Consider the following 27,972-nt stretch of genomic DNA (forward strand, 5'->3'; position numbering starts at 1 on the left):
CCATGTTTCATGACCGTAGAGGACAACCGGTCTTATTAGCGTCTTGTACATGACACATTTGATGCGGTGGCGAATCTTTTTTGACCGCAGTTTCTTCTGGAGCCCGTAGTAGGCCCGACTTCCACATATGATACGCCTTCGTATTTCACAACTGACATTGTTATCAGCCGTTAGCAAGGATTCGAGGTAGACGAATTCCTCGACCACCTCGAAGGTATCCCTGTCTATCGTAACACTGCTTCTCAGGCGGGCCCTGTCGAGCTTTGTTCCACCCACAAGCATGTACTTTGTCTTTGAGGAATTCATCACCAGTCCAACTTTTGTTGCTTCACGTTTCAGGCGGGTGTACAGTTCTGCCACCTTTGCAAATGTTCGGCCGACAATGTCCATGTCATCCGCGAAACAAATAAATTGACTGGATCTGTTGAAAATCGTACCCCGGCTGTTACACCCGGCTCTCCGCATTGCACCTTCTAGCGCAATGTTGAACAACAGGCACGAAAGTCCATCAACTTGTCTTAGTCCCCGGCGCGATTCGAACGAACTGGAGTGTTCGCCCGAAATCTTCACACAGTTTTGCACACCATCCACCGTTGCTTTGATCAGTCTGGTAAGCTTCCCAGGAAAGCGGATAGGTTAAGAAGAACTTTATAACGGAAATTAACGGAAATCAATCCAGCTTGTCCCTGCAAGCCCCTCAAGCCCTTGCCTATTATGTGCAGCCCAAATTAGTTTGATGCAGATGTTATAGGTTCTCCAAATTGTTCTGAAATTCAGATCTATTGGTCCACAAGGTCAAGGTATCCAATCGTAATCAACTCATTATGATCATACAAGTTTCTAGAGTCCTTGTATATTATGTGCAGTCTAAATTAGTTTGATGCAGCCCTGGAATGTAGAACCATAGAAAAAGAAGAAGAAGATCATCTGCATCAAACTATAGTTTGGGCTGCACATAATACGCAAGGGTTTTAGGGGCTTACAGGGACAAGCTGGCTTGATTTTCGTTAAGAAGCTCTTCTGAACCGGTAAATTTTACTCATATTGAATTTGGAAAATCGATTTTTTTACATTTTAGATGACAGCATCTGTACTCAATTAATCTGTATTAAAATTCAAAGTTATTAAATTATATTTGTTCAATATGTTGTCACTCAGCCTTTCAATAATTCTGAAACCAAACAACACAAAATCATTTAAGTTATTATTTTGAAAACAAAAAATATAAATACAGTTCACACTATCCCTTATTTTGTTCCTTTTTCTTTTAGCTCACTCTGTACGATTCCGACGAAACGTCCTCGAAGGTTCCGAATCCAAGAGCGAATCGCATGTGCGGTGGGTAACCCTTAAGGTGACGATTCGCGAGGAGCAGCTTGCAACGCTTAACATTGTTGTTGTCACTACTCATCACGCACATGACAACACTTATCCAATATGTATATAAAAGACGATCGAATTATAATCCCCGGTCACAGAACAATACTGATGCACACAGTCTTGACTCGTCTTGTCAACTGACGAGTTCGATTTTTGAGTACCGACAACGCCGCCGCCGCCACCGCCCGTGAAAAAAAAAATCGCGTTCCATTCTTGCTTTTTTACTACGCAAAACAGTCACCCTCGGTCGGATCGCGACATCGCCTGGCGCGGTTTTCGATTTAGAACACATTACAGACACGTGATAACAGTTCCCGTAAGGATGCAGATAGTACTGCTGTTGAGTTTCATATCCTTGGTGCGCATTACGGTGGCAGTTTCGGCGGCACGTAACGGAAGCTGCAATTGCGGTAGGTGTTGAACCCCATCACTGAACAGTGTACAGCGCGTGATCAGGAGAAGTGTGATCTTGAATGCATTGGTGTTATGATAAGTGTTGCGGATCCAGTCTCATTTCGAAATCATCACATTATGGGCTAAAAATAAACATCGAAATGTATTTAGGGCACATTAGCCTACATTTGACGCAGTTGCAGTTCGCGCAGATATCGAAAGTGAAAGGTTAACCGTGTAAACAATATACAGTGGAAGCTCTCGTCTGAGGTGGTGATGAAGGGCTAGAAATGCAAACAACATTATTGAAGACGAGCACCGGTGGTGTGATGAGTGTCATTGAAAAGGAGGCGTATGGGAAAGGTTGTGAATATTTTAGAACAAACAAATATGTGATCTCGTGACAAATTAACTAAAACCGATTGAATGAAAGAATCTCAGAACGTGAACTTTCAACACATAGAATAGATCCTAATGAGGGAGTAAAAAATGAGTAGATGTAATTTACAGCTTTAGTCGTTATATGCAGCTGTTTCCGTAGAACGTAATTTATTTCCAGTTTTCTTTTCAATGCACCTATCAGAATATATATAAAAGAAAAAAATACTGCTCCCCAAGTCCTTGTGCACCTGGTTGGCCCATCTAGCTCATTGCGCTTTGTGTCCTCCTGTACAAACGTGTCTACACCGAACCAGGGATGGGAAAAATCAAATTTTCAAAAAATCGAGGTTGATCAAAACTTACTCGCGATCTTCAAATTATCAAGTGATAAAAACTCGCCATCGGTTCAGAATCGTTTGAAAGTCGTATCTTGATTTGAATCATTTACCGTTACATTTTGAACTCTTTTTCGTTACTATCATGAAACCATAAGGCATAAAGATATAAAGATACATAAGATATAAAGGGACTGTTATTAGTTTGACAATTATGTTATTAGTTTGAATGAAAATTCTTTGTCTATTGTCGTTTGAGTTCAAAATTTGAGAAGTTGTCACCGGCGACAACTCGCCTACTTATTTTACGTGAAAAGTTTTCATAAAAATTGAAATCATTATCCTCTGATAATTAAGATTAATCCAGGAAAAGGGATTAAATCTTGTAAATCTGAAACGCCCACAAGTATTTACTATCTGAAAATCTATCCAGCTTTTTACGCGCTAGTGCCATAAAGCGTTGAATCACCCCTTTTGACATATGCTGTGTCCACCATAATTTTTATAAATTAATCTTAGCAATCTGTGATTATTAAACAAATTCAGTGAAAACAAATGTCATTATTTTGTTTGAAATTCACCGAACACCGAAACGCTTTGAAACATGGTTTGATTATTAAATTATTTGTTTCCCTAATAATATATGTATTTCTATGTTTGCTTCTTCTAGGTGCGAAGACAATAAGCTAATGTATGTTCACCACGCTTCTGGGGTACGCAATTGCGTTTTCATGGTTTACCTTCCCAGCACCGTATTATTTGTGCAAAGCTATTTTTCCTGATGATTTCCTAGTTTATTTGATACCCGAAAAGACTGGAGCCTGTAGAAATCTAGTACAAATGTTATGTTAAATGTTACTTCGGTCTAAAACAGATTCCAGCAGACGTTATTCATAATCAATTTGTGGTCACAAGATAATTCAAATATAAATTGTAATTAAACCCTTATAAGTTCTTATATACCCCCTTATTGAATTATTATAGTTTAGCTATCAATCAGTAGACATCATTCGGTTCAACCGTCTAAAAGCTAAAAAAGCGCTTAAAATATTTTTCTGATCATTCGGTTCCTTATGAATAATGAAAAAAGCATTGCAAACAACCTCTATTTAAAACCAGTACATAATAAAATTTTAAGTAATACAATATCTACGAGAAAAGTAATAATTATTAATTCACGATAAAAAAGCTAGACAAGCATAGCCAAGAGAGATATGACATGCGGATAATAATCTCGCGGGCATAACTTTTAGAGGATCTCTTTTGTTTCTTAAGGTTTTAAGATTTGTGATTCGAACAAAGACAACTATATCCCGTCTCCGCGCACAGATTACTTCCGCATCGAATTGGAAAAGTTCCTTGCTCTGGTAGCATTGTATTTGGCGCAACCATTGCGAAACGATCTGACACTTTGATTTCCCAATGTTATCGGCTATCACATACTATCTAGAAGTCACATAAATTCAGTTATTCAATACGATTTATCAAGCTGAAGGCTTCTCACGCGAATATACAGAGTGAGCTATCCGATAACAACGATCCTCCGGTAGCCTGTAAAAAAGTGTTTATTCAGATCGTTGAATATGCAATCATGTGAAGTCGTATACCGTGAGCCGATCGAATAGATCCTAGACTAAGATCTGTTCTTTCCAAATTGTTCTGATTCTCAGGAGAATTTTGAGAGACAGTCGATGTGTTCTGTACGTTTAGCCAAAATCCTAAAAAGAATTATATTAGATTTGTAACTAAAAACAAGCTAAATGTGAATAATTCCACAAAGTGCACATGAATTAATGCACTCGAATTTCAGAACATATTTTGATGTTTACTTTAAATTGGCAGATCAGTAAGTAGTTCATGGCTTCCAAGATACTATTTTAAAATAAGTTCACAGCATATGTCAAATTCGATTCACCCCTTGTTAATTTATGGCTAGCGTAAAAAGCTGGATAAAAGAGGATTGACTTTTACCGACTTGGAATTCGAAAACAATTGGCGGCATGCTAAAGGTTCTGAGAACCTTTTTGGCAATGGCCGACGGTGGATTCCCAAAGGGGCATGAGAATACGCGACAGATTTTTATACGCCGTGAGCACGCATTTTCTTATAGATAGGACATATGAGGTTCACACAATATTCAGTAGTCAATTCCTGCCATAAGTTTTAAATGATTGGAGATTGGTTGGTGTGGCTGCCCTCTACCAAGCTTGACCTTCATCGAATATGTTTATCCTTTTTCTTATACAACTCCATTGTCACCGTTCAGCATCTGATAATTTTATCTGGCTGCCACCATAGTGTTGTCTGTTGAAATTTTTGTATCTAGATCATTACACGTGACGGATACAGTTTTGTGCCGTCGTCATTGGCAGTCACGTAACACTTCGCAACATCCTTCGTATTACTCCTGTGCTTCAACTACAACTTCTGCATTTGCATCATAATAAGGTACACCAGGGCAAGTTGAAATGCGGGGTCAGTTTAAACGGAAGCTGTAATTTAGATAGGAAATGACCGAATGCCCTGATTTTTTTTTCAACGAGCTACTATAACAAACGCACCTTCTGACTGCCATTCCCGGAAGATTGCAGCTTTCAAAAGCAATCCCTGTTTATTTGTCTCCTTTTGCAAAATCCCAACCAACTATTTGGTCTCAAAATGATGAGTGGAAGAATTTTTTCATCAAATTTTCACGGTAGGTAATCAATGATTATGAAAAATCTATGAAAGACCCGTTTTAATTTTTGTATTTTAGTTGTTTGAAATTGGTCCGCATTCTCAACCCATCGGGGCAAATAGAAATACGTGGCGCGGGGCAAGTTGAAACAACGATTTGAAACTTCACCTTCGCAATTAAAAGTAATATTTTTCCCAGAATTGAACATGGTCCGTAAATACATTCATTCGGAAAACATAAATTTATGAAAACATGCAAACTTCTGAAAATAAATTTAATAAATTTCCGCCCATCCTGTCATGAATGCAACCTTCCTACAATCTCCACTAGAATGAAGCTAGCCCCCTATTTCTCCAATCAAGGAGTTTATGAGAGATACGTTGGGTAATTAATGTGAATTTATGAAGAATCAGTAACCTGCGAAACATCAGGCTTTCCTCCGAAAATAACTTCTGAAAATGAATTCGGAAATCCCTTCAAAGAGGGCATTCCAAGAATTGCTTCGTAATTTCCTTCAGGAGTTCCTTCGGAACTTTCATTTAGAAATTCATTTAGGGTCTTAGCAGTAGCATTAGCATTGAGCATTTCGCACAAATTCGTAGGTGGTACAAGCCTGGCAATGCACTCTCCAATAGTCGAGATCTGTTCTGTCCACGTCCTTGCGAATGCTGAGGAAGGGGAAGGATGATTAGTTCGACACCTACTTAAGAAAGATGCTGAGAACTCTACGAACTCTCATAGGTGCCACGGGAGGTTTTGGATTTGTTAGTGTGGAAGGTTATAATAGTAGGAATCGTTTTGGTAGAACGTGAAACACAGAGAGAACTATGATAGAAATACAAAGTAGGAAAGGGACGAGCCTGGAATTGAACCCACGACCTCCTGCTTATAAGGCAGAAGCGGTAGCCATTAGACCACCGAGCTCGCCTTCTTCAGATAATCATTTAGGGTCTTCTTCATAAAATACTTTGGAGATTTCTTCAGATAATCTTTTAACATTTCTTCGAGAATTCAATCGATTTCAATTCGGTAATTTCATTAGGGGAACTCAAATAAACTTATTAAAGAATTGCTCCAGAAATTTGTGGAAATTTCTTCGGGAATTCATTTAGAACTTCGAACGAATATCCCTTACCAAAATCATTTGACGATTCCTTTGTAAATTTGTAAATAAAGTAATTCCTTTAGAAATTCGTCGGGAAATACTACAGTTCAAGACAAAATTTTCAAAACGACTTATCTGCTTTTGTAAACAAAGATTCAATCGACGATGTGACAAATCTGATAGCTCTCCCACGCAAACCAACACCATCAATAGGTAGGTGAAGGTTTCCGCTTTCTGTTGATGGTGTTGGTTTGCGTGGGAGAGCTATCAGATTCGTCAAATCGTCGTTTGAGTATTTGTTTACAGAAGCAGATAAGTCGTTTTGAAAATTTTGTCTTGAGTTGATTTGATACAAAAGTATAAAACTGCTAATGTCGTTTCAGTTTGTGTGACCAACATCTAGTGCGCTTAAACATAGCAGCCAAAAAACCGATATTAAGTGTCAAACCGATGTTGTTGATGTAGCCAATCATACACTACAACATGATGGACTACATAGGGCACTGCACGGACAAGTATCTTTCTCTTTCGTTCTTCATGAAATTTGACGTTTACTGGCCTTGTTGTTTTCTAATTTCTTTGCAGCGAAAAAGAGACAAAGCAGTCCGTGCAGTGTCCTATAGGCCAAGTTAAGCTTACTGAAGCAAAATAATTTTAATGGTTGGCGCAACTAGTGTTTTAGAACTTATGATTCTACTGGAAATTGCTTCGGATTTCTTTTAATTCGCTGGGAATGTTTTAGGAATTAATTCGAAAAAATCTTTACGAAAATTTTAGAAAACACCTTAAGCACAAGCATCAATCGAGATTCACTGGAGTTTTCAAGGACACACCACGATATGAAAGCATCGCACAACTGTCATTTCCATTATTCCACGCAGGCTGCGACGCAGCAAAGCTGAAATAATAAAACCAAAAGCATTGAGTGGTGTGCCCTTGAAAACGTGAGTGAATTTAGTTCTAGATTCTGTGATGCTTGTCCTTAAGGAATTGTTCCGGATATTTGTACGAAAATTCTTTTAGAGATTATTTCGGAAATTCATTCACGAGTTTTTTTGGAATTTTTTTTTCTGGAGTTCCTATAGGACATTATTCCCGGTATTTTTTATTTTGAAAATTCCTCCAGAAACTTCTTTGGAAATTCCTTCGGACATTTCTAGACATTTCTTTTAGCACCTCTGCCCAAATTCCTTTGAACCTTCGAAAATTCTTTTGAAATTTACATAGTAAATTAATTTCAATTCCTTCGGGAATCTATTCATAAATTCATTTTGAAAACATTATCCCTAGCAGCACAATCCAGCACGATTTGGTTGCAGCAACTCAAAAGTGACTAAATTCGGTTGCTTATGGGTCACAGAAACTTTTGTGCAATATGTGTGCTGCTCGAAATGATAAGAGGTGAGCCAGCTAGAGCTGAAATCCTCTCAAATAAAGACAATCGTACGAGAGTGCTTTTGGAAATTCCTGTAGGAATTCCTTTGGAAAGTTCATTCGGAATTCCATCCAAAGTTCCTTTAGAAAAAATCCTTCACAGAATCTACTAATTTTTTTTTTTTTAATATCGAAGGAATATCGAAGGTTGGAATGTCGAGGGTTGAATCACTCTCTGGCACTGGGACTTTTGGTAGTTCTCCCATTGGCTCCAGAGTGAAGGTAATCGCTTCATTTACGTCGGTGTATTGACCCACCTGTTCTGGACCGTTACCCAAGTCCGCCATAGGAGTGATTCCAAAACTACGCCAGAAATTGCAACCGAGAATGGGTTTGGAGATTTCTGGTACCACTACCGTTGGAACAACCTTCGTAATGTTCTTGTAAGTGTATGGTATGTTGAGATAACCAAGACATCTGTACTCTGTGTTATCGGCCGTGCAGACTCTGAGTCTGGTTGGCTGCAGCTTTAGTCCGTATTTTTCCGACAGCTCCAAAGAGTTAACTACGCTTATACCAGCTCCGGAATCGAGTAAGGCGACCAGTTCAGTATCAAATACGTTTATTCGTAGATAGGGACATCGCTTGCTTTGGATTCTGATTGTGTGAATACGATCAACTGGATCGAAATGAAACCTTGGGAGAACATTTTTATCCACTGGAATGTCCGGGTTCTCCAACGTACATCCCATTAGTGGTTTCCCTGTCGTGGTCCAGTCCATCTGCGGCTTGAGTCCGCACATCGTTGGCATGACCGAATGGTTCGTCCTAGCTCGCCGCAGCCGTAGCAAAAGATTGATCTTGGTTCCTTGCAATCCCGCCAGTTATGGCCCGGTTTCCTACAGTTCCAGCATTGGTTAATCAGAGTCTGGTTTCTCTGTTGTTGGTCCGTCGTATTCGTGTGTCTTATTCCATTCCTCTGAATTCTCCCGCTCTGCCTTTGTCCCTCCTGGTTCACCATTGCATCTACAACGTCCAGATCTTCTCTTTCCTCTGTTTCATCCTGCGATGATGCACATTCAACTTGATGAATATTCCGTTGGTTTCGAGGTTCGCCGTTTCTGGTATCTTGATGCGAGTGGAAACAGCTCTCTGCTGCATCGATTCTATGATTGAGTAGAATTAAATGATCCAAATCACGTACTCGAATAATAGATGTTTTAGATCGATAGTGTGGGCGCATATTGTCCCACACCACTTCAAATTTACGCCTCCTGGAAAGCGGTTTCGAGAGCATTTTGTTCAGGCGTTCTATGTCTGAAACAAAGGCACTGAACGACTCTCCTCGCTGCTGTTTTCGTTCGTGGATTTTTTGTCGAATTCCTTGGTCCTGATTCGGGTTTCCGAAACGGAACCTAATCTTCTCTTCGAAATCGTCCCATTCTTCGAATTCATCTACGTAGGTAAAAAACCAGTCCGATGCCTGCCCTTCTAGAATGAGGTGAATGTCTCGTAGAAGACTCTGCTCTGACACACCCTCTCGCACTGCTATCTTTTTTAACTTGTACAAGAAGTTTTCAACCGAAGCTGTTCGGTTGTCTCCGGAAAAGGAGAGCTTCCAGTGCTCTATCCTTCGAGACTGTCGAGAGTTTCTATTGTGATAACCGTCTGATGCCCAGGAGGCTCTAGTGCTAAACCGTTCATCGCTAGGTGTCCTTCGGTATCTTCTATTCCCTTCTGACCGATTCTGGTTCCGGCTATTGTCGGCTTGTCTATCTCGATACTGGTGTGGGTGTGGCCAGTTGGAATGTCCACCATCCTCGAGGTCGCTGTCTGATTCGTTGGTCAAGTAGTCTCGGGCTGATTTGTATTCATTGGCTTGTCTTCTACTGCTATACGTTCTGCTTGTGCGATGTTTAATTTCGTTTTGAACTACTCCTCCCAGCTCACCGTTATCACCTACTATGTCGACGTGTTCCGAATGTCTACTTTTGATTGCTTCGTGTTTCGGGGTTTCGTCCCTTGGTTGCGATTGTCGCTTTTGATCGTGGGCTTCCCGTGATCTCAACTGTTTGATCGTGGTCTTAAGCTCCCGAACCTTCTCAAGTAGTTCCTCATACGTTGGTTGGCTGCGATCATCCAAATTTGGTTCTGTCGTTGAGCCTTCCTCACCCAGTGTCTTCTCTGAGGAATTATTTACCTGCGTTGCAGTTTTTCGCTTGGTCCCTGTATTACTTGCCTCGTCGCCTGAACAATGTTCCGTATTACTGCGAAGCATATCCGAGATGGACCTAAGTAACTCCTTCCTGATCTTCTCCACTTCTTTGTCCAAGGTTTTACCTCTCCTGACCCGAAGGTAATAGTGTCGCAATCGAGACACTAGACCAGGATCTCCTTCTTTTTCCAGCCATGCTTGCTGAATTTGCCTAACTCTGTTCGTAATTATATCTACCTCTTGCTCGAACCTATAAGGCGACCTATAATCCCTCCCGTCTTTCTGATCGGTTTGAAACAGCCTACGTAATAGGCGAAGCTTAGTTTGATCATCTTTTCCTATGTCTTCTCGGTAATTTCGCAAAATTAGTTCATAATTTATCTCCTCATTCGTTAGATAATCAGCGTGTGGAAACATCATTTAAATAGTAGGATGCGTACAGGTCTTAACAATAAATCAAAACACTAATGAGTTCACTTACACTATTCAACGAGTAAATAATAAATAACACGAAAACAGAAAAAATGTAGTAAATTATAAATAACGAAAACAACAATTTTATTTGTAATATAAGAGTATAAGTGTAAATGTATGAAATGTACCGCATATAAGTTTTAATAAATATATTTTGTATAATTGGGTGTATTTTAGCAAAAACAGAAGAAAATCTCCAAACTGTGTAATTGTTCAACAAGCGCCGAAAAATTTGAAAAATTAGTCTGCCTTCTAAACGTTTGGGCGCCAAAATTTATAGCGCGTAATTTGCGCTAGCAGTTCCGCTCACCGATTCGTGACCCAGCTCGAAAAACGGACGGCTTAAGCGCCACCTCAAAGAGGACCGTCCGTCGCTTTTAAGATGCCCGGCGAAACCCAACCTCAGGGCGGGTTTTATTATGTGTCTGAGCTATAAGGGGACCATCTGTCGGGAATAAGCGAAAGATTCTGTCTCAAGGAACCCGAAGAAAAAACTGATGCTAACCGTCGTTCTACCTAAAACACCACTCACGAGTTATCCTCACCGGACGGACTTCTTCTCTTCCCAAATCGTATGACCGTCTAGGACACGTGAGTGCTGAGGCTGATTTACCGGGCAGCCCAACCTGGAGTACAACACTGAACAAAAACTACAATTAGAACGACGCGAAAAACATGAGAAATCCTTCGGACTACAATTATCGTTACATGGAAGCTTTACTTAACGGAAACGCATTTATTCAACGGAAACAAGACAGATATACATTTATTGCGGTTTCAATTACCCTAGGGTTTTATTCATATTCGTTCCTGTCTCACTCTCTACTCTTCACTTCCTTCTTCCCTCTTTCTCTTCCTAGCTTCCTACTTGTGTGCGGTTTTCTATTTTTGGATCTAGCGATGGCTAGCCTAGGCTATCGTTGTGATTATCGAGCTCGTGTGTGTGTGGAGATATGCATGCATGCTTGTTTTCTACTCACGGTACCGTAGTCCTTGCAGCTTCCCGGCCGGCAGGTGGTCCTATACCGACGAATGGTGGCCGGGGCGATGATAATGAACTGCGCTTAAGGGGATTCCAAGACAGACGGCTTCCGTGCTGGTGCTGCGAATCACGCCGACAACGGACGTCGATTTCGTGGACGGTTTCCACGGGTTGGGATTTACAAAAAAAAAGCCTTTGCTCTGCCGGAGAATCGAACCTCCCTTCCGAGATCTCCCCCGATCCGGGACCCTTGACGATGAAGCGTGGGGTCGAGAGCGCGCTTGGCGAAAAGTTGCGGTGTGCCGAGCTGGCCTGGATATCGATAGAATCGATCCTAGACAAAAAGCCGTCGAACGGCTGTTGCGACGCAATCAATTACAAATCTCCACTCAAACATCTCAATGAATTTACCTTTTCCACACACAAAAAGTTGACCGCACGTCACCTTTGACCCTAATGATGAACTTTGGGCTACACGGAAGGAACAGAATTAACTTTAATTTTAATCTTAAGACTTCTCACATTTAAACGTACCAAATTAAACACACCGCGACACTAAGTACATATAAGTACTAACTACTCGCACTCTCGCCTCTTCCACGGTTCAAGTCAAAGTGAACGAGTAGAAGTCCAAAAAGTCCTCAGATTAAATGCGACTATCACGGTCTTCGTGGCCGGAAGTGCGTCAAATCCCCGAAGTGATTCAACGACCTTTTCGAACAATCAACTCTCATCAACCTTTCCTTCGTGTCACCTGAAGCTACATCTCTTTCACACTTATGCCGTCTGGATAATTCTCCTCATTAGCATCGCACATGCGTGCGGACCAGTTAAAAAAGAGAGAATGGTTCGGGATTGAACTTTGGACTTTTCGAGCTAGATCGGTTTTGGTGGTGGCTGGGGAACGATGGCTTGACTGTTCTAATTTCCTAAGGCGACATTCTTGTATGCCAATTATGCGGATTTAAGTAGGGGTGCATTTTATTCGGAATGGTGACATTTATTATCGCAATATATTTTAAGTGAACTATGGGAATTAAGTGTATTTAGCATTGAACGAGCATTATAATAATGATAAACAAATTTAACACAAAGAATAAATTAACATTGAAGCATCCAAAATATGATAACAATCTAATATATTTATAATAATAGCAAATAATATACATTTAAATCTAAAAATAATATATACAAAAGTGACCATGTTACATCCTTTAGGTCTCCTGCGGGAATTCCTTTAGGAATCCTTCGAAATTCCTTCAGGAAAATTTTCGGGAACTCATCAATTTATCCGGATTAATTCAGAAAATTCCTATGGACCCGCCTTAAGTGATTCCTTTGGATACCATAAAAAATGATCCAGAAATTTTGTCCGGAAGTCATTCCAGGAACTGCTTTGAAATCCTTAGTAATTTTGTTTTTTTTTAATACATTGCTGAAAAATAATAATAAATAAATAATAATGAATAAATTTTTAGTGCTTGTAGGAGATTGCGACTGGTAGAATGGATATTTTGACGTTGGCTTTCTCAGTCTAATTTAATTAAGACGGCTAGTTTGGCATAGCCCGACGTTTCGGTCCCGTGTATTGGACCTTTTCCAAGGGATAAGCTGTCGGTCGGGAGAGACAAGAGTCGGCCGACAGCTTATCCCTTGAAAAAGGTCCAATACACGGGACCGAAACGTCGGGCTATGCCAAACTAGCCGTCTTAATCAAATTAGACTGAAAAAGCCAACGTCAAAATATAAATTTTTAGCTTTCTTCAGGAACTGCACCGGAAATTATCCAGGAGTATCCTCCCGCAGATATTCAGAAAAATGTTCAGCGTATATTTCACAAAATATTCAACAAAAACTCATCAGGAACTTTCCGAGGATTTTACAAATAATTTTCAGTACAAAATATGGAACATTTCTTGTTGCTTATGTATATTCCGAAAACAAATTCCGCTGAAATTCCAAATAATTTTCCTTTGGAATTACAAAGAGCTTTTGAAAATTCGAAAATAATTTCATATAATGAATATTTTGGAAAAACTTAAAGATTTTTTTTGGAAAATATACTCTTAAAAAAATCCCAAAAAATGAAAAAAAAACCTCCGGGGACGTTATAAAAAAAAATCGCCACGCCGATTCACGCCGCAGTCGGTTAAAATGGCTTTTAGCGTGACGTCGAAAACGCTGCCGCCACCGACCAAAATTCTGACAAACGCCGCCGTCGCCGATTTTCGGACCGGCGCACACCTCTACTCCTCTGTCGTAATCTGGAAGATAACGTATGCACTAAATTACAAAGGTGTCAGGCCAATAGGCCGAAGCCCGTAGACCGAATTGCCATTAGGCCGAATAGGAAGTAAGAAGCAATACGTGAGAAATGAGAAGTTTTTCCTTCTTTCTTCTTCCTTCCCCTTCTTTCTTCTTCCTTCTTGCTTCTTCATTCTTGTTTCTTCATTCTTGCTTCTTCCTACTTTCATCTTCCTTATTTCTTCTCTCTTCTGTGTTCTTTGCTGTTTCTTTTTACTCTACTTTCTTTCTTCTTCTTTCTTCTTACTTTCTTCTTCTTTTATTTTCCTTCTTCCTTTTTTCTTCCTCTTTCTTTCTTCTTTCTTCCTCTTTCTTTCTTCTTTCTTCCTTCCTCTTTCTTCTTTCTTCCTTCTTACTTTTTTCTTATTTATTTTTTCATCTTCCTTCTGTCTTCTTCTTCCATCCTTCTTTTTTCTTTCTTCTTCGTTATTTCTTCTTCTTTCTTCCTTCTCCCTTCTTCTTCTTCCTTCTTTCTTCTTCTTTATTTCTTCTTCCTTTTCCTTTTTTCCCTCTTCCTTCTTACTTCCTTTTTTCTTCTTCATTATCTTTATTCCCTCTTCCTTCTATCTCTCTTCTTCCATCATCTATTTTCCTTCTTCTTTCTTCCTTCTTACTACTTCCGTCTTCATTTTTCCTACTTCCTTCTTCTTTCGTCCTTCTTCCTCATCTATTCTTTCTTGCTCCGTTTCCCTTCTTTTTCTGCTTCTTTCTTCTTCTATCTTTTTTCTATTTTCTTCCGTATTCCTTCTTCCATCTTCCTGAATCCTTATTTCATCTTTTTTTTTCCTTTTTTCTTCTTCTTCTGTTTCCCGTTTTCCTTCTTTCTTCTTCCATCTTCCTTCTTTCTCCTTTTTTTTCGTTCTTCCGTTTTCCTTCTTCCTGCTGCCTTCCTTTTTCTTCCCTCTTTTTTCTTCCTTGTTACTTATTTCTTTCATCCTTATTTCTTCTTCCTTTGTCATTTTTTCTTCCTTCTTCCTTCTCTGAAGAACTTCTCACTCCCCACTTTTCATTCGGCCTAATGACCATTCGTACTAATGTCCATTATGCCTAATGGCCTTCAGCCTAATGACCTTCGGCCTAACGACCCAGCATCATTACAGCCTACAAGTTTTCCATTTCTCTGTTTAAAAGCTCAATGACTTCTACTCTACTACTTTTGTGAAAAAGGGGGTAGGCGTCACATTTTCAGATATTGGCAGTCCTGGCAGCATATTTCTCGTCCATAATTCACTGGCATTCCTCATCAAACCAGCTATTTGGTTGATTTGGTTGATCCCTCTGAAACTGACATACTCTAGTCTGTGATCGAGCATATGAGTCCATCCAACCAGCCGGTAGGCAGTTCTTCATTCTCTTATATTTTTTTAAATAATGTGGATCGATAGATGAAGTTACTCACTTCTCACAAATTGGAGAAGATCGATACAAGATAGCAAGAGTGATGAACACAACTCTGATGTTGTGTTATTAGATGAACCATTTTTTTAATTTAGAAATACTGCGCAAGTGCCTAATAAGACAGCATAATTGTCCCTCGTCCAATATATTTTGTTCTCGGATCTCGTCCTTCCCAGCAGCTTTACTGTTTTCAGCTCATTTAGAGCGTTCTCAAGCTAATCCAACGTACAGCTTGATCGCCGCCGACCATGTGCATCCTGCGTCATCATATTATACCTTCTTCGTTTTCACCCTTTCATAAATCTTCGAAGAGTTCCTTCCACCTGGCTGACTGTTACAAAAGTCTTGTTTGTCAGCAAATTCGTCTCTCGATCAATGCACAATGCATTGCACATGGCGGGCACTGGCGCAGTTTTAGGGAGTGAGTGCTAGTAATGGACCCCTTAACGACGGAAACTTACTTCAATCGCTTTGCTAGAGTAAGACTCATGACAAATTGCCATTCTGCAGCACTAGATGACAAGCATCAGGTATCAGCATCGCGTTTCGTACATAACACATGGTAAAACATTCATTTTTACTACTAAAATAGGTATTTTAAAATTATGTAGCCAGGTTGCCTATTATGGCCACCCCCGGGTCCATAATACGCAACATCGAGTTTGTTTACATACACACTTAAATCATTTCACAGATTTCGGTTGCTTCAATTCACCGAAATCTCAACAGCAGAACTGTTCGGTAATTATTTCACCGAATTTTCTGCGATTTTTCCTTTGTTCAACTGTCAAAACCACCGAAAATCTGTAAAATTATTCACCGAACAGTTCTGCTGTTGAGATTTCGGTGAAATTTCACAGAAATCTGCGATTTATTTTAAGTGTGTACGTATTATGGTCCCCCTATTTGATTTACATGTTCCATTTCCACATGTTCCTGTTGCCTATTATGGACCCCCCCCTTCTGTGCTAGCAATGGACCCTCTAGCGCGTTTAACGCGCGTTAAGTTAATATAACTAAATTTCAGTCTCCCAGTGCAAAACAATTGTATGGAACTACTACCCTGATTAGTGAAGCAACTTTATCCTATGGAAGTTTGCAGGAAATTGTAGATTCAAGCGTAAACTCTCGGTTTTTGTTCAGGGGGTCCATTATACGCACGGGGTCCATTACTAGCACTCACCCTACACTGTACCGTTCTCTATTGCAACGGGCACGAGCCCCTTAGCCGTGCGGTTAGATGCGCGGCTACAAAGCAAGACCAAGCGGAAGGTGGCTGGATTCGATTCCCAGTCCGGTCTAGGAAATTCTCAGGTTGGTATTTTAGGTACGCAGTGTTCAGCATTTACCAATCAACTTCATCAAGCATTAACACAAAATATAACTTTTTTCGTAGAAGTTTAGCCATCTCCTAATAAGGTCCTTCATCAACCTACCCGTCACCTAGCCCGTCACAATCTACCCGTCAGAAACCAATCGCAGTAGCCAGATCAAGATAGACTACATCGAAATGCATATATTTATCTATCTGGGCCTGGGTTGTCCACGATCTATGCGAATCGCGGAACGTCTGGCCAAGTTATTGTTTTTATTGTGATATTACCAAATGTGGTCCTCCAAATATTTAGTAATGCTAGGTGATTTTTCGATTTAGTTTTCCTATTTACAGACAGAGACGTTCACATTGACAGTGGGATATAGGAGTCAAAACAACACATTCACTTAAAAAAAACTCAAATTTAAGAAATGATTGAATTTCTCTTGTATAGCTGCGTACACTTGCTTGATCCTAGTTATTAGTTCGTATGTCCACTCACGCCTCTGACATGAGTGACGACAATCCTGAAAGATGACACAGTGATGGAGTCTGTTATGCGAATTATGCAATGAATGTCGGTGTAAAGTAGTTAAGTGCCACACCTCCCGCGTGTTTCTCCTGGCAGAGCGCTTTTTATTGTTATTGTAGTGGAAGCAGTCAATGGATGCAACCGATTGATATAAGAAAATGTGTATTCATTACCAATGACAGCAATAAAAGCACTCAGTTGTATACGCGAACCTTGAAAATGTGACGATCAAGCCAGCACGTGCTTCCTTACTGTTACAACCGTGCATCCTTGCATTTTTAATCCTGATTCTGAAATTCAAACTTCTCTATAGCAGCGTCATTACTTGTACCTATCCTGGAATCAGTCTTGAGAGAGTCATTGGGAAGTAGGGATTGGAAAGGGGATAGATTCTTTTGAAATAGTTAAAAATCCAGAATACTTTCCGAGCATTCGATTTCAAATTAATATGGGAGGTATTTTCTTCTACATAACCCCCTGTTTAATTTTGCGGTGATAAAATAGGGAATGTGACAAAATCGGATATTTCTATTTTCAATTTTTGAATTGAATTCACTAGGAGTTTTCGAAAGCCTTGTCAGACACTAATTGATATAGTGGTTGGCAGTATTAATTAATCGCCCATTTTTATCATTGTATATTTTCGTTTATGCCATCTATTGATAACATTGACTACAATAGCGTACCCATTGAAATGATGACAATGTTTAGCAAAAACGGGTAAATACAGCTAAATTGTACATATTTATATACGTGCAAGTCACCAAAAAACATTGATCATCATCTATCAGAACGGTTTGTGTGTTGTTGGACCGGGAGTCATTGGCCAAAACAAATGTTACGTTGGGAGCAGTCAGTGTAGGCATGATTGCGTGTTGCCCGGTATAGGAACGAACACCGATCGCATCTGCATGCAGACAGATATATGTAGTACTGATCGTGCCGAGGTAAATAGCGAACAGACGAAAGAAGGGTGGACCCACAACAACAGGCCCGTCAATCATGTCCACGAGAGTATTGGGGTATTCGTCGTGTTTCATAATTATAATTTGCCTTGACGCGTCCGGAGTGTCCATGATAATGGTCAGTGACAAGCGAAACGTGATGACGAAACGTACATACCGTGCGAAGTGTCGCGAAAGTAAGTTGGGAAGAAGTGATCACAAAGCTTGTGACGAAGATCGGGAAAAATTATGTGCAAAATGTGATAATTGTGTGAATGATAGTGTTACTAAGTTAAATATACAAATGCAAGTGTTTGAGCAGTTTGCGTATCGTGCTTCAAGAAACTATTATTCGCTACTTCCCTTCACGGAAAATGTGTATATCAACTCTCAAAAGAACATGCTGTTAAGTTTTCTATTTAGTTAGGGTAACCGGCGGTAATGTTGGCCCTGGATGTAACATTGGCTCATCACGCAAATTAATCAATATTTCAGCGATAATACGTCGATTTGTAGGGAGATTTTAACCACTGCTTCTTTAGAAAAGTGTATCAAACATATATCTGCTTCATAACTCTAGATTCATACACTTTTTAAACTATTAAAAGCAATTATGTTGCGTGAAAAATCACTTTGACTCGGTTTTTTAGCAGCCATGTTTCGTTGACTTATGCAGGCTGGCTGTACTAGAGTTTTTCTTTTGCCCAATAAAAGAGTTTTCTGAATGAACATACCTGCTTTCGCACATCAGATGAATGGATAACAACCACACTATGTCAGCTATCATTTTTATTTCACAATTTCTATTAGTATAGCGACATTATCAACCAAAACTTTTCTGGACAATACTGGGGGCACCCGTAGTCAAATGTTGGCATGCGCTTTCGATTTGTAGCACTACGTTAGTATAGGTGAAACTCTAAAATCAAAACATTCTCACCAATAACCCGTACTGGAGAAAATAACCGAAAGCTGCAGATAGATAGAATATCCGATGCTTGCGATTGAGATGCTGAGAATTTTTGTAAACACAGGTGAATCCACTCAGCGGTTAAGTTTCATTCACAAATTACATAACGCTAAAATCAACCCACACCAAGCCTCTAGTAATGCTCAATGTATTGTAGAGTTCTGAAATTTATAAAGTCCTTAACGCTCAGACAAGTACCCTCTCACAACCTAAAACGTCATGTAGTTTGTGAATGGGTTGATTCTTTTCTCGAAACACGATATAATCGCTTTCATTCGCACAACATACCAAAAATAATTGCCTACCTTACGGCTTCCAAACACGATTCAAGCGAAAGCGATTCAAGCATCAACCTTTTGGGTTCGATACACCATTTTCTTCATAATTTCGCAAATAAATGATTCAATCAGTGTATGAATATCTTCTTTCGCGCGAATCCTACAAACATTTTTTCATTTAATAATGGAACGATACAATGGATCGTATATTTCATTAGATAAACTTTCAACGTCATTTCATGTGAATAATGTCAAGTCAATTTACTCGACAAATATCTTCATCATAATTCAGATCTACTATTGCTTGCAAAAAGTATTTTGATCTGTAAAATGATACCGAAAAAGTATTCTTTCAACTCGGGAAGTTGAAACACGTGAGAGATTTGAGAGGATTCACAACAGCTGATCGATATAGAGAGGAGTGGAGTCAAACGCACGTACCAATCATGAAACTTCAATGCAGGCAGAGTTAAAAACAAGCATCCAATAATTGTATTTATGAATAATTGTGTAATAATATCAGGTAGTTGGCTCAGTTATAACTGTTTATGCACAGTACAAAGCAAGGAATTGCATAGAAAAAGTTTTACACTTGGCTTTCTTCAGTAGTGCGTTATGCATCATCCCCACCTAAAGCATTGTTTACGTTTTGGAAAAAAGTTTCTTTGAGAGTATCGCGAGAGCGAGAGCAACACAACTGCCATGGTTTCAACTAGCAGTAAATCTCAAAATTATGCGGCAGCCAATATTTAACGTATGTAATTTGTTTGAAGGCACAACATGAGGGCTAGAACATGTAGCCTTTTTGCAATTCCAGTTTTTAATACAGTTTTCATTTTTCTTTCATTCTTCACTTGCAAATATGGTAAATATTTGGGAAATAAATGATTCATATAATAGTATTTTCGTTAGCATGTCCTTGGTAAGCGCGCTATTGGGGGAATCAAAAACGCACTCTCACAATCCGTGTGGTAGTATTTTACATGCAACCAATTAGAATTCACGCTCAATCAGATGATTTGATTTTCTCTATTTGTTTGCATGCTGCCTTTATTCAACGCAAGCAAAATGACTGCCTGGTACTACAAACAGCAACCCATCTTTATCTTTCGTATGTTCGAAATCAACAATCACTCGTCCCAAGTGGGCTGAAAAATGATCCACCTGATAGGGACAAGGATGCCGACATTTTGTAAATTTCTCTCGAGACTTTCGCTGGTTTAAATGAGATATTGCGGACATTCATCGCCGTTTTTTGATATTTGGCGTCAACACCAAATGTAAGCAAGCCGGCTGGTGGAATAATTCTGGTTGGAAATGCAATATATGAAGATTTATAACGATAAATGTGCTCAACCGTAACATAATGGGCCAAGGTTTGAGCCGTTACCCCTATATGATGTAATTAAAATGAATGCCAAAAATAGTGTTACTGAAAAAGGATGCATGAATTTCAGAACAAGTGAAAAAAAAACTCTTTCACTTTTTACTTATACTTGATAACATGAACTGTTATAAGAATCATATGACTGTTGACATATGTGAGTGTTGTTGGTGGTACATTGTCGTGTCTTTTAACTTGCATTACATGGGGTTTCTGTTCCATTTCTTCACTTCATAGCTCCCATGTTTATCCTATCAAAAACATTGAAAAGAAAGCTATTTGATTTATTCATTTTTCTCCAGCATATGTTAGCAAAATACCTAAACCTAAAAAGAAAGAAGAGAGGGGTTTTCGAACCACACACGAAGAAAATCAGCGGTTATGATTTGCAATTTTAAGAAAAAAAATCGGCTCTACCTTCTCTCGTGTAAAATGATGGATCTAAAAACAACCGTTTTCCCGCTTGAGTCACCACCATCTAGAATACATTTTCAATACAGCCACCGTTTTGGGGCCTCTTCCCCTACCAACTCTTTCTTCTGGTAAAATGTTGGTCCAGAAAAGAACCGTACCGTATTTCTTTTCTCAATGCGCCACAACAGCAGCCAAGCGATGGACCGCACAATGCGCAAACATTTCTTTTGAGTGCTGCTGGTGTTCGCAACGGCCTCTCGATCCACTTTCTGCTGAGACTGCTGCGTCATTATCGCTGCTTTAGTGCTTTGTGATCGTCTGTCCGCTCTCCGTGAAATTTTAATTGAACTGAGGATTAGAGCCCAACTCGTAAGTTACATGATTTTGATGCATGTGCTTGTGATGCACAAACGGAATTGGTTGGTTTAGGGTCGGTGTACTGGTAATAGTAGTATAAGTGACAGGTCCAATTTGTTTAATTCATATCTATTGATAGGAATATATTTCCTGTGATCTAAATATATTGGCAGAAAGCTTTTCTTCTCTACTTTTCAGGAAAAATATTGTTGATACTTCAAAATATTGTTTTCTTTTCAAAATCGCTTCCTCCATTAACTAGTACATGGACAAGTGAAAGTGGCACTGGCCAAGTTCTGTTCCTATAATAGTGAATCCCATTGGTTTCTTATGGGATTCACTATTATAGGAACGCCTCACTATTATTGGTGCAAGTGAGCCAAAAAGTAACGGAAAAATTATGTTTTTCGATCTTTTTCCGGAAAATTTGTAAACTTTTTCGCACATGTTCACTTTTTTTGAGCAAGCGCTATTGTATGAAGTAATTCGTAAAAATTAAAACGCACTACATCTAGCGAAAATCGCGTTTTCACTATTACAGGTACACCACTATTACTGGCACAGTCATCCTTTCGATTTTTAGCAGTGCCTGGCAATTTTTTTTAAATAGATTTGCGCTTTCAACCCATTGTTTTTTTAATAATCGGGCAATTCATCGGTCGATTAATGCCAAAATCTCCAAAATCGGTTGAAAGTTGGCTGAGATATTAGGCCATACTTCCTGACCCCTTTTCGTGACAATCTCAAATTTGAATCTGCAGAATGACTCCCCAACCTTCCCAAAGGACGTAATCCTACATAAAAAAACAACTTCATTGAATAGTCGTAGATCTAATGGGTTATATTGGCCGTAATGGGTGCGGTGGTCACGGATCCATAGCAGTTGTCTAGACGGTGCATAAAATCGAGTATTCTCTAGGATGTAACAGCAGTCGATGTTGCATGCTATGACGTCGAAAATAAAGATCCTTTATAGCATCGTTCGACAGTTGCCGATGGTTGCAAGTCGATCAAAACACAACCGTTTCGGTATGGATTAAGGTTCGTTCCATAGTAAGCGGCGCAAAGTGCTATGTTACGCCTTAAAATTTCGAGCCTTGCGTTGGCCTTAGCGATGGTAACTGAGACAGTGCAGCGAAGCTTACTGTAGATAATGGTTCCAAGGTCTTTAATCGATGCACCTAACTCTCTGAAGCACTGGCTGACTCATACAATAGTCACAGATAATAGAATGCCGATAACAGGTAATGTTCTGGCATTGCATTTAGTTGAGTCACTACAGCAGTCCAAAAGCGATTTCATGGAATGGTAAATTTTCAGATCGTCCGCATAAAGCAGTTTTCCGGAGTTCAGGTTATTATTCAAGCTATTAACAAAAAGAATAATGATGAGCGAATTTAGATGTCTGTCCTCCGGTACTCCAGAGGAAAAGTCATACGAATTGGTGCCATATACTTCGCCGAAAGCATTTCGAGAAGATAAATACGATTTTAACCGTCGAATGATCCAAGTAGGTAAGCCAAGTTCTTTTTCTATAACAAGTGCATGTGTCACCTTGTCAACCACTTTTGAAAAGTCGAATTAAATAGCATCGACTTGGCTACGGTTCTTCAATTCGTCTGTCATTGCATGGGTAAACGCCATTAGGTTGGATGTTGTCAAATGCCAGCCCATTTTGATGTTCCGAAATGCTGGACTGTCCTGCTGGGTATAACACGCCGTACAGAAGACTCTCAAAAACTTTAGTGAAACAGTTCAAGATTGATATCTGCCAGTAGTTCTCTACACTATGTATGTTGTCGGATTTGTAGACGGGAATGATTCGCATTAGTAAAAGTAACATATGGAAGCCGGATGGAATACGACAGTAGACTTACAACGTAGTTTTTGTTCCAATGGAAAAGTATTGTCACCATTGACTAGGCAGAAGCTTGCAAATAAATTTGATGCGGCGCCGAGTGATCGGTGACAAGTGATCCCCTTGAACAAGAATAGGGATCCTGTAGTATCCGGATATGACGGAAGCGTATGCGGTGGCTTTTCGGCAACTATACTGCCGTTATACGCATAACTGTCCCATGTACATAGGAAATCACAGCAAACATGGGACAAATATGCGTATGACGGCAGTATAGTTGACTGCACATAGTGACGAAACTGGAAGCCACCTGCTTCAACAGGTAACCTCAGCAGGAGTGAAGAGAAGGAGTCCGGAAGTTATGCGTACACACTTATTTTTTTTACCGGGATCTCAGCAAAATGTTGAACTTTTACCGAGACTCGCACTGCAGTGGGCTCTCGATCTGCAGTCGGCTTTGGCTGCTTGGAAACGAGAAAAAAGGTCAGTCGATGGAGACTCCGAGGACCTTGACGAGTTTCCGGTTTGGAATCGAATGCCCATTAAGCTTGAGACTAGGGCCGAAGAGGCGGAGCGTCATGGTGAAGCCAACCGACGAGGCCCATCGATGAGCGACTAGTGCGCTGCATGGGTTCAGATACGCGTTCGTGCCGGAGTGTCTCCGACGACCACAAGCAGGACATCATTCGCATAGACGAAGATGTAGATGCTCTTCGGGAGGCCATTGAAGACCCCATTCTACATAGATACTTAGGGATCGGATTAACGCGGCTGAGCCTGGAAATGCCACTCGTCGGGAAAGGTTTGCCTGGTTTTAAAAGGTTTTCCAGCATCGGGTACCCTTATTCTATCCGAACCAGAAGACTTCCCATTGCTTCTGGCAAGAGCGAAGGAAAACTGGGCGAACGAAATGGACTAGTTTATTGAAGTCCGGCGGAACTCGAAAATCCTGCAGCGTGATAGTTCTAGTGACTATGAGACCTTGAAAAGCCACTTTCCGATGCGAGTGATGAAGTGATTTCCCGAGTACATTGGCCACCTTCGACAGATTGGAAATAGTACGATCTTGTGACTCGATGTGGATTGGGGAAGATTTTCACTTGCAACTTTCCCCGCATTTACTTCTCCTACAGTTTGGCTGCGGATTAGGCCGGATTGATGGAGTCAAAGAAGTCCTCCGACTGCTTCCTTTTGGCGCCTCGAATAAACGGTCACGGCTCAAGGACGGAAATCTTCGTTTTACTATCACTTGCATCGACACTCGGTAGGCAGCTTCGTCATTGACTCGTGTTTGTTTTGATCAGACGCTCTGCATTGCAGGCACGAATATCTCGCAGCATGCTGTCAAACTTCCATTCCAAACTTTGCCGCCTGATCCTCAATAGCCGATTGATAGTCGAGCGAAAACAATAAATATCTACCGAGGCTGAAATGAATATTTTGAATTGTGGTTGAATTGAAGCGATAAATAATGATTATTTTACTTCATATACTAATCAGATGCATGTATTTTAGAAATCTGACTTCAAATTGTTAAATCCATGCACTACAGTTTGAAATGATATTCATATTTTTATATTTCAAATTGTGCCAATATGTACCAAACTGAACTGCCGTAATCTGGAAAAGTGACATAACAGCCATTTTACAACATGCATGTTTTCCATTTTTCTGTTAAAGAGCTCGATGAGTAGTACTCGTTAACACCATTTTTGGAAAATGGCGTATATGTCACTTTTTCAGATTACGGCAGTGAAGATCTATTGTACTACCGCACATAACAATGCTGACACCGAGAGTCGACGCTTGCTGCTGCTCAAACACATGCCATCCTATTCATTCGTACATTTAAATTTGTAAATGACTAACGATTTGATTGTGTGTTGGATGTCAACTGTTTGAGTGTAGTTGAAGTGACTTTTTTTGTCCCTTTGGCTCTCATGGTGTTTTTGTTTGTAGCTTTCCGTTGCATTTACCATTTTCGGGTGCTCAGGAGGAATCCTCCTGACCGCTCGAGGGACTTTCCTTCTGACTTAAAGCACGTTTCGTCTAACCACCAACGAAGACCTTTGCGTCCTGGCCAAGTACTGATCTGAATGGATTGACCAGCGACATTGAAAACGAGCTTGGAGAAGTAGGGAAGCGTTAGCGAGGGAGTATGCTCCAACACGTTTCGAATGCTGCTATCAAAGGACTCACAGTTGACAGCTTCATAACACCATCATGGTATGGAGAGAGACGTTGGCAGTAACCTGAATTGGAAGATGGTTGCTTCCATAGAGGCCGGGAGTGAACTACCACTTTAAAGGTTCCCCCAAACACACGCGATGCGACTGTCACGACGCGATTTTAGCGCTTGGCGACAGCGATTTTGTCGCCGTTGATATGGAAGCGTAAATAGAACATTGCCTGCAGTGACCCAGCGATAGAATCGCGGCGACTAGTTGTCGCCGTTGCGTCGATGAAATCGCTTAGGTCTGGGGGAGCCTTAACACGAAAAGGAGGAGTCAGCTGATGGTGATCATCTCGATTGCGGTGGCCGAATTGCCTTAAAAAAGGAGGATGAACCATCGTTGAGGGGAACTAGTTCTGCCTTCTGGAAAGCTTAGAACAGAGCAACACTACGCTGGCTGTTCCGACCTTGTACCTCATCAGGTCGGATGGTGGACGTTTATATCTCCTAAGAGAAGAGGAGGTCTCACTAATGATGTCATTCTCCTTTTACTTGATGGCGAGAAACGTTCCATAGAAATGGTAGACATTTACAATGCTAGGAAACGGAATCAAACAACTGGGAGGTCAATTAAAGAAAAATTAAAGAACGTCAAAGGGAATCTCGCGGATCTATCGCCACGGAGTGCCGGATATTTGTACCTACTTTGCAAATCCTAGAGGGAAAAGAGGGCCCGGGCGCCTGAAAATAAATTAGAATTCATTGATTTGTACCAGTATGATACAGAACGTAACAATGTGGTAACCTGTGCAGTACATAAAGGCTATTCTATTAGCTGATCTGATGATCTACTTAAATAGTCTAATATTAAGTTTCGTTTCTCATTTAATTCACTTAGTGTATTACTTCCTTTCATTCCAGTTTGCGGTGTCAATGGTCGATCGAATAGGATCGTCGGTGGAGAGGAAACCAACGCCCACGAATACCCATGGTTGGCAGGACTTTTCCGCCAAGGGAAGCTGTACTGCGGTGCTTCGGTCCTCACCAAGAACTATTTAATCACTGCGGCGCATTGCGTTAACTCCTTCGAGCCAAATGAAATCAGGGTATAGTATCGATTGAATGGAAAGAAACACACTGATCCCGTTTCATTTACCGATTTTCAGATATACCTTGGTGGACACAACATTGCTAAGGACTACACTGAACTACGGCGAGTGAAGCGAATCGTCGATCATGAGGACTTTGACATTTTTACGTTCAACAATGACATCGCTTTGCTGGAATTGGACAAACCCCTGCGTTATGGACCCACAATTCAACCTGCGTGCCTTCCGGATGGAGGTATACGTAATCAACGCTTGTCAGATTTTGTTTTACAATTCTGTATAAGAACATAAATCCAAAATCTGTTTAAAAACTGGGCACATACGAAACTGATAGATATGTATACACGAAATGTATGCTCCTATACAGGAATTGTGAAACAAGTTTGCAACTGTAATTTTTATATAATAATTTTTTTATGCATTTGCCCAGTTCTTATAGAGATTTTGAATTTAGGTTGTTATACAGAGTTGTAAGAAAGTCTGTTAAACGCTGGTTGGTCGTAGTTAACAATATTACCTTCGATAAGAAAATTATTTTGAGCTTTTTAGTGGAATGTTTTCACCTGTCATAAGACGAGTTTATACAATCCCATTGAATTCCACCACTTAATTGTATCTTGACAGATACGTATTTCGACCTCAACAGTAAGGCCGTCTTCAGTGTCTCGTACTCGTACACTGAAGACGGCCTTACTGTTGAGGTCGAAATACGTATCTGTCAAGATACAATTAAGTGGTGGAATTCAATGGGATTGTATAAACTCGTCTTATGACAGGTGAATATTACCTTCATTAGACCATTGAGTAACATGTTTTTACCAACAGGCGAACATGATTTCACGGGGTCGTTGGGAATTGTTGCCGGTTGGGGACGCATCGAGGAGAGACTACCACCATCAAAGACGCTTCGATCGGTTATGGTACCGATCTGGTCCCAGCAGCAGTGCTTGGAGGCAGGGTACGGCAGTAAAAAGATTTCCGAGAACATGATGTGTGCTGGTTATCACGATGGAAAGAAAGATGCTTGCCAGGTAAGTATAGATATCGATCGACATGATTGGCTAATATTTATAAATATTTGTCTTATCATCTTTCAACTAGGGTGACAGCGGTGGTCCTATGCATAAAATGGGCAATGCTGGTAGTATGGAGGTGATCGGAGTGGTGTCCTGGGGTAGAGGATGTGCTCGGCCCAACCTTCCTGGTATCTATACCAGGATCGTTAACTACTTGCCATGGATTCACGACAAGCTTGAAGGAGAATGCCTTTGCATGCCACGGGATGTCGCTGCCAGAAGCGAGCAATGATGTAGGCCAGACTTGATATGATCTCAAAGTGTATTTTAATACATGTATGCCATCCTAGAATTGTGGAATATGCAGTAGTGCAACAGTCAGCATAAAACCAGGATTTGAGCAGGTTAATTTATTTATTTATTCTAGTCAGAAACAATAGATTTAGTAAACACCATTATTCGTAAGAAGGAAAACAAAAAGGGAGCTAGTTACTTTACCAAAAATTTTATAGGTTTATCTTAAAATACATTTTCTAAATCCAACAATATCGTAGTTATTTACTTCCGACGATGAATGTCTCCAATGTAGTTCACAATCAAAACA

General features: G+C 40.2%; 2 protein-coding genes and 1 long non-coding RNA gene across 5 annotated transcripts in view; 2 read left to right on the top strand and 1 right to left on the bottom strand.

The window, feature by feature from the left end:
- The window catches only part of LOC134206439 (uncharacterized), a 234,118-nt gene that overhangs the window by 54,810 nt on the left and 151,336 nt on the right, over nucleotides 1-27,972 (top strand). Inside the window, exons 5-8 of the mRNA XM_062682155.1 lie at nucleotides 26,165-26,349; nucleotides 26,410-26,587; nucleotides 27,178-27,383; nucleotides 27,454-27,556. Of these exons, the coding sequence (XP_062538139.1) occupies nucleotides 26,165-26,349; nucleotides 26,410-26,587; nucleotides 27,178-27,383; nucleotides 27,454-27,556 (672 nt within the window). The remainder of the gene's footprint in view (nucleotides 1-26,164; nucleotides 26,350-26,409; nucleotides 26,588-27,177; nucleotides 27,384-27,453; nucleotides 27,557-27,972) is intronic.
- On the top strand, nucleotides 1,500-27,903 carry LOC134204971 (trypsin 3A1-like). Of its 2 annotated transcripts, none has more exons than XM_062679805.1 (5): nucleotides 1,500-1,790; nucleotides 26,165-26,349; nucleotides 26,410-26,587; nucleotides 27,178-27,383; nucleotides 27,454-27,903. In XM_062679805.1, the coding sequence occupies exons 1-5, from the start codon at nucleotides 1,703-1,705 to the stop codon at nucleotides 27,658-27,660; spliced, it is 864 nt and encodes a 287-aa protein (XP_062535789.1). In that variant the 5' UTR covers nucleotides 1,500-1,702; the 3' UTR covers nucleotides 27,661-27,903. The 2 variants fall into 2 exon arrangements, with proteins under 2 accessions (XP_062535789.1, XP_062535788.1); XM_062679804.1 differs by lacking the exon at nucleotides 1,500-1,790 and adding an exon at nucleotides 17,867-18,006.
- On the bottom strand, nucleotides 3,679-4,319 carry LOC134204972 (uncharacterized). 2 transcript variants are annotated; one of them, XR_009978025.1, is made up of 3 exons: nucleotides 4,097-4,319; nucleotides 3,994-4,040; nucleotides 3,679-3,931 (listed from the first exon to the last, which is right to left on the bottom strand). It is a non-coding gene; the product is annotated as an uncharacterized LOC134204972 (long non-coding RNA). The 2 variants fall into 2 exon arrangements; XR_009978026.1 differs by having other exon boundaries at nucleotides 3,679-3,935.

This window comes from Armigeres subalbatus, chromosome 1 (genome assembly GCF_024139115.2).
Source record: "Armigeres subalbatus isolate Guangzhou_Male chromosome 1, GZ_Asu_2, whole genome shotgun sequence".
Lineage (NCBI taxonomy): Eukaryota > Metazoa > Arthropoda > Insecta > Diptera > Culicidae > Armigeres > Armigeres subalbatus.